The following is a 6,940-nucleotide window of genomic DNA, read 5'->3' on the forward strand; positions in this document are numbered from 1 at the left end:
TAAACGTTTGTGTGTCTGAAATATGTTCACTTATGAAAACCATATGACGAGTTCTGTAAAAGAAAAAACACTCAGTTCTATGCACCTCCCCCCCCCACACACACACACACACACACACACATATCCCCCCGTCCTCCAAAAACATACAGACTTCTCCTCAGCCCATTCCTCCTTCCCCTCTCTCTCTCCTCCCCCTCCCTCTCTCTCTCCTCCCCCTCCCTCTGAGGCTCGTTGCTGAGGTGCAGCTCTAAGTCATTTTTCTGTCCGTGTGGAGCGCAGGCAGACGGAGAGTAGACAACAGAAACTAGACGACAGAAACAAAGAGTTCAGCTGAAGAGAGAAAAGTTTGGCTAGAAAACAGAAGTCGGCCAACGGACACCAACTTTGAGGCCGCGGGGACGTAAAAGAGAGGCTGAGGAGGAATCACAGTGTATTCAGTCATCAGACAGGATGAGCTCCCCTCTGAACGCTGCTTTGGCTCTGCTCCTCGCCTCCCTGCTGGCTCTGCTCTGTGGAGAGTCCTTTGTGCTGGCTCAGGACCTCAGAGAGACTGATGCCCTGTGCACTGAGGATGGCTGCTTGGTGGTCTACTTCCAAAGAAAGACCTTCCTGGACTCATGGAAAGCTTGCAAGAAGAAAGGAGGGACGCTGGCAACCATCAAACACCAGAGGGATGAGTCCACCATCGCCTCGCTCTTCTCCAGTCTGGACCTCCGTCACTCTCGCAGTAAGGTTCAGGTCTGGATTGGTCTGCAGCGTCAGCCTCGACAGTGCACTTCCAGCCGCCCGCTCAGGGGCTTCTCCTGGACTACAGGAGACCAGGACACAGAGTACACAAACTGGCTGAAGGAGGACTTGCCCAGTACCTGCTCTGTGTCCCGCTGTGTGGCGATGGGCTACAACACCGAGGATCACAAGGAGAACTTCAAGTGGCTGGATGGAGCATGTTCAGTGTCTGTGGATGGGTATCTCTGTCACTATGCCTTCGAAGGAATGTGCACAGCGTTGTGGAGTGAGGGGGCAGGTAATGCGGTCTACAGCACACCTTTTAACTTCCTCAGCACTCTACTCACCCACATCCCCTCTGGATCTGGGGCCACTCTGCCCTGCCCTGAAGGCAGTGAGTATGAGCAGTCTGTTCAGTGTACACTCAAAGATGACGGCTCAGTGGGGTGGTCTAGAGACCCCCCTCTGTGCTACAACCCTCCTGTAACTCAGAACTGGTGCGAGCCAGGTAACAGTGGATGTGAACATTACTGTAAACCAACTGGAGTTCACTTTTACTGCGAGTGTGCTGACGGGTATCAGCTGAGAGATGACAAACGGACCTGCGAGCTGACTGTCGCCTGTCAAGGCGCCCCCTGTAAGACGGAGTGTCTCCCCACGATGGACAGGTATGGCTGTATCTGTCCTGAGGGCTTCATGCAGACTCCAGATGAACAAAGCTGTGTAGATGTGGACGAGTGTCTGCAGAGTCCGTGTGAGCAGCTCTGTGTGAATGCGGCGGGATCATTTGTGTGTCGATGTTGGGACGGGTATACGCTGGACGAGACGGGGAATTGTGAGGATGCAGACGAGTGTTTGAATGAACCATGTGAACACGCTTGTGAGAACACAGCAGGCTCTCACATCTGTCACTGCCGCCTGGGTTACTCCCCGCTGCTGGAAGACCCCAGTAGATGTCAGGACGATGATGAGTGCCTGATTCCCGGGACCTGTGAGCAGATGTGTGTGAACTATGTGGGGGGATTTGAGTGTTATTGCGTGGAAGGATACAAACTCAGGGCAGATCACTACTCCTGTCAAAAGAGTGGGAAGGAGGATGAGCAGTCTGCTGTCACGCCTCCTTTCCCTTGGGGAACTCACCAGCCAATGTGGGACCCTGAGTACGACTGGAGCCCCCAGCAAAGCAACACTGTCTGGCCTCTAGAAGAGGATCTGTCTCTGGACTGGCTTACTGACCCGCCTCAGGTTCAGGACTCTAATGTGATTTGGGTCACTAGCTCCCCTTTTGATTTACCACCTGACCCTCCAGCAGAGGAAGACGAGGAGAATCTGGACACTGGAGCAGCAGACCTGCTGGAGTGGGGGCAGAGGTCTGTGTCTGAGCTGGAGGTGGTACCAACAACTATCCACCCCACTCCACCCACCACCGAATCCCCCTCCAATGCCAAATGGTACGAAGAGGGTGAAGAGGAGGAAACCACCACAGCCCCCCCCCTTCTCTCCACCTCTACTATCTCTGGGGGGGCCTGGAATTGGTGGGCAGAAATAACCACACCCAGCCTGGAACCAGGAAATCTAGATGATCCAGTCAGAGACCTCGACATGCCAACAGATTCAAGCAACCACAGCATGGAGGACCAGAACGCCCTCAGGGAAAACAGAGAGCTCCCAGAGGAGGAACTGGGGGAGGAAGCAGAGGAGATCACACGCTCCCAAAACCCTGCTGTTCCCACCCAGCTCACCCCTTCCCAGCCTCCCACAAGTGAGAGCGGGGGGAGCAGGACCATAGTGGATGCGGAGGAGGAGAAAAAGCAGAGCAGAATAAGGCTCCTGGTGGGCCTCCTGGTGCCTCTGTGCCTCTTTATCGTGGTGACGGTGGCGCTGGGCATCATGTACTGCACCCGCTGTGCTGTCCAACAACAAAACAAGAATGCAACAGACTGCTACCACTGGATCTCCGGGGCTCATGACAAACAGGGAGCTTCTCCTCCCTCAGAAGGGGTCAAGACCCTCGTTTAGGGATTAAATAAACAGACTCTGATTCAGAGCAGGCGTTATTTATGAGCTGGTAGGAGGACAAACTAAATATATCTGTGGGTCTGCAGCGGCCCACTCTGAGCACTTCTGACTTTAATGATCAAGTAGGATGGTTTGGAAGGGACCCTGTTGGAACCAGGTTTCTAAGGGGCACACGTCTCAGCTTTATTGGTCAGGTCAAAGATTTGCTGAAAGCAGAGTATATAGTGTCCGTTAATCCTGCAGAGATCTTTATGTTCCAAAAGGAAGTCGGTCACTATCACTGAATATATCCGTTACTGTGTAGAATTTAGCCCCATCAATCCAAGTCACTAGTTCATGTAAATATCACTGTTCTCTATGTGGAGCGGGTTCGGGTTTAACTCTGAGATACCGGTTGGTTACCACGGCAACGATAACAGTCCTACTCACCCTGGGTCATTTATTATAAACTTGTGCCGTCTGAATCACAACAAAAACATCTGAAAAGTTGTCTAAATGTAAATCTGTTAACGTCTTGTTAGTGTCATGGAGGTGTGGTTAATGTCTCAGGCTTTGGGGGAGGGGCCTAATGTGAGATCTGGTCATGTGGCCAAAAATCAATCCTGGAGATGGTTCCTGTTTTTATCATCTGTTTCATACATGTTTCAGTTTCCCGAGCACATGGGAACACTTTAAGAGCTCTTCTTTTTTATGATCAGAGGTCAAAGGTCAAAAGTCTTAGAGCTGCTTTGACATGATACGCCCATCAGTCATCCCCCCACAATCCAGATTTAACTGCAGGAGGGTCACAAGCTGGTCAGGTCCAGCTGTGAGAGATTTGAACTTTATATTTTTTATACATCACAGGAAACACTCACAAGGTGTGAATCTAAGAACGTCCTCTTCGTCACTCTTCATCCATGTTATAGTGACGAGCTGTGAAATCTGTTTCCTGTCAGAAATGTCAAAATAAAAACTGATGAAGAAATAACCTTTTTTTTTACTCTGTACAGTGTGTGTGTGTGTGTGTGTGTGTGTGTGTGTGTGTGTGTGTGTGTGTGTGTGTGTGTGTGTGTGTGTGTGTGTGTGTGTGTGTGTGTGTGCTCTGTACAGTGTGTGTGTGTGTGTGTACTCTGTACAGTGTGTGTGTGTGTGTGTGTGTGTGCTCTGTACAGTGTGTGTGTGTGTGCTCTGTACAGTGTGTGTGTGTGTGTGTGTGTGTGTGTGTGTGCTCTGTACAGTGTGTGTGTGTGTGTGTGTGTGTGTGTGTGTGCTCTGTACAGTGTGTGTGTGTGTGTGTGTGTGTGCTCTGTACAGTGTGTGTGTGTGTGTGTGTGTGCTCTGTACAGTGTGTGTGTGTGTGTGTGTGTGCTCTGTACAGTGTGTGTGTGTGTGTGTGCTCTGTACAGTGTGTGTGTGTGTGTGTGTGTGTGTGTGCTCTGTACAGTGTGTGTGTGTGTGTGTGTGTGTGTGTGTGTGTGTGTGTGTGTGTGCTCTGTACAGTGTGTGTGTGTGTGTGTGTGTGTGCTCTGTACAGTGTGTGTGTGTGTGTGCTCTGTACAGTGTGTGTGTGTGTGTGCTCTGTACAGTGTGTGTGTGTGTGTGTGTGTGTGCTCTGTACAGTGTGTGTGTGTGTGTGTGCTCTGTACAGTGTGTGTGTGTGTGTGTGTGTGCTCTGTACAGTGTGTGTGTGTGTGTGTGTGTGCTCTGTACAGTGTGTGTGTGTGTGTGTGTGTGTGTGTGTGTGTGTGCTCTGTACAGTGTGTGTGTGTGTGTGCTCTGTACAGTGTGTGTGTGTGTGTGTGCTCTGTACAGTGTGTGTGTGTGTGTGTGCTCTGTACAGTGTGTGTGTGTGTGTGTGTGTGTGTGTGTGTGCTCTGTACAGTGTGTGTGTGTGTGTGCTCTGTACAGTGTGTGTGTGTGTGTGCTCTGTACAGTGTGTGTGTGTGTGTGTGTGTGTGCGCTCTGTGTCTCTCCGTGGTGACTCTGAATCATGTGGATCTGATGTGAACCAGGTTCAGGCTCTTAGAGGGGGTCTTGTTGGGTGACCTATTTTCTTCTCTCTCTCTCTCTCTCTCTGTTTGAGTTGTGTGTTCTATCTCGCCCAGTGTGTCAATGCTTCAGGATTCAACGCCATGTGTTGTTCTTGAAAGCGAGGCCGCGGCACAGAGGCGTTCATGTTCTTGGAAAAAGAAATGTGGACACATTGGTGGTGAGGGTCATGAGTTTGTGCTCATTCAGTTTTCTGCATGCTGGTTTGTTGTTTTACTCTCTTTGTTTACACTGTGAATATGTCCAAACTTTGTTTTTCTTGTCCAGTGTGTCTCTTGAAGACTGTTGTCCTGCAGAGTAAAGTCATCTATCTGCAGGTAGCAGCTCTCCTTAAGATCAGCAGCTAGGATGAATAACACTGAATTCTTTGTACTTAAAGATACAGAGCTGTACCAATAACAGTTTGCTATCTCAATCATCCACCAATCACAAAACAGTTTCTCTGTGGCTGTTTATGTCTATGCTGATCAGTTTGAAAAAAGGCAACATTTATCAGCTTCACTTACAGTAAAGAAACAGTGCTCCAACTCTTAAATACTGAAAGTTCACAGTACAACAAATCAGTTAAAATTCAGGACATCAATCTTTCCTTTTAGAAAGCTCAACAGTGTGTAAAGCCCCGTTTCCACCAAGCACTTTGGTTCATCTCATTACATCACACATTTAGCTTCCATGGACTAATCCCGGGGAAGATCCCCAAAGGACCGACCCGTACCATCCTACTTTTTGGGACCCTTCTGTTGGGTTGGGGTTAGCCCTAACCCTAACCCTGACTGTAACATTGTTAACTCTGACTGTAACATTGTTAACTCTGACTGTAACATTGTTAACTCTGACTGTAACATTGTTAATACTGACTGTAACATTGTTAACTCTGACTGTAACATTGTTAATACTGACTGTAACATTGTTAACACTGACTGTAACATTGTTAACTCTGACTGTAACATTGTTAACACTGACTGTAACATTGTTAACACTGACTGTAACATTGTTAACACTGACTGTAACATTGTTAACCCTGACTGTAACAGTGTTAACACTGACTGTAACATTGTTAACACTGACTGTAACAGTGTTAACTCTGACTGTAACAGTGTTAACACTGACTGTAACATTGTTAACACTGACTGTAACATTGTTAACACTGACTGTAACATTGTTAACCCTGACTGTAACATTGTTAACACTGACTGTAACATTGTTAACCCTGACTGTAACATTGTTGACACTGACTGTAACATTGTTAACACTGACTGTAACATTGTTAACCCTGACTGTAACATTGTTAACACTGACTGTAACATTGTTAACACTGACTGTAACATTGTTGACACTGACTGTAACATTGTTAACACTGACTGTAACATTGTTAACTCTGACTGTAACATTGTTAACACTGACTGTAACATTGTTAACACTGACTGTAACATTGTTAACTCTGACTGTAACATTGTTAACTCTGACTGTAACATTGTTAACTCTGACTGTAACAGTGTTAACTCTGACTGTAACATTGTTAACTCTGACTGTAACATTGTTAACACTGACTGTAACATTGTTAACACTGACTGTAACATTGTTAACTCTGACTGTAACATTGTTAACTCTGACTGTAACATTGTTAACTCTGACTGTAACATTGTTAACCCTGACTGTAACATTGTTAACACTGACTGTAACATTGTTAACACTGACTGTAACATTGTTAACACTGACTGTAACATTGTTAACTCTGACTGTAACATTGTTAACTCTGACTGTAACAGTGTTAACTCTGACTGTAACATTGTTAACACTGACTGTAACATTGTTAACACTGACTGTAACATTGTTAACACTGACTGTAACAGTGTTAACACTGACTGTAACATTGTTAACACTGACTGTAACATTGTTAACACTGACTGTAACATTGTTAACTCTGACTGTAACATTGTTAACACTGACTGTAACATTGTTAACCCTGACTGTAACATTGTTAACCCTGACTGTAACATTGTTAACTCTGACTGTAACATTGTTAACTCTGACTGTAACAGTGTTAACACTGACTGTAACATTGTTAACCCTGACTGTAACATTGTTAACTCTGACTGTAACATTGTTAACACTGACTGTAACATTGTTAACACTGACTGTAACAGTGTTAACACTGACTGTA

At 46.7% G+C, this 6,940-nt stretch overlaps 1 protein-coding gene across 1 annotated transcript; it reads left to right on the plus strand.

Moving 5' to 3' along the window:
- The first annotated feature begins 234 nt into the window (after positions 1 to 234).
- On the plus strand, positions 235 to 3,694 carry cd248a (CD248 molecule, endosialin a). Its single transcript, XM_079373411.1, has one exon. It carries the CDS (start codon positions 451 to 453, stop codon positions 2,743 to 2,745), a length of 2,295 nt encoding a protein of 764 aa, XP_079229537.1. The 5' UTR covers positions 235 to 450; the 3' UTR covers positions 2,746 to 3,694.
- Positions 3,695 to 6,940: the final 3,246 nt, after the last annotated feature.

The sequence above is a fragment of the Symphodus melops genome, assembly GCF_947650265.1.
Source record: "Symphodus melops genome assembly, contig: SUPER_20_unloc_6, whole genome shotgun sequence".
NCBI classification, from domain to species: Eukaryota; Metazoa; Chordata; class Actinopteri; order Labriformes; family Labridae; genus Symphodus; species Symphodus melops.

Bases quoted from the DNA above. Each gene is read 5' to 3' on its own strand.
- cd248a (XM_079373411.1), top strand. From the start codon at position 451: ATGAGCTCCCCTCTGAACGCTGCTTTGGCTCTGCTCCTCGCCTCCCTG.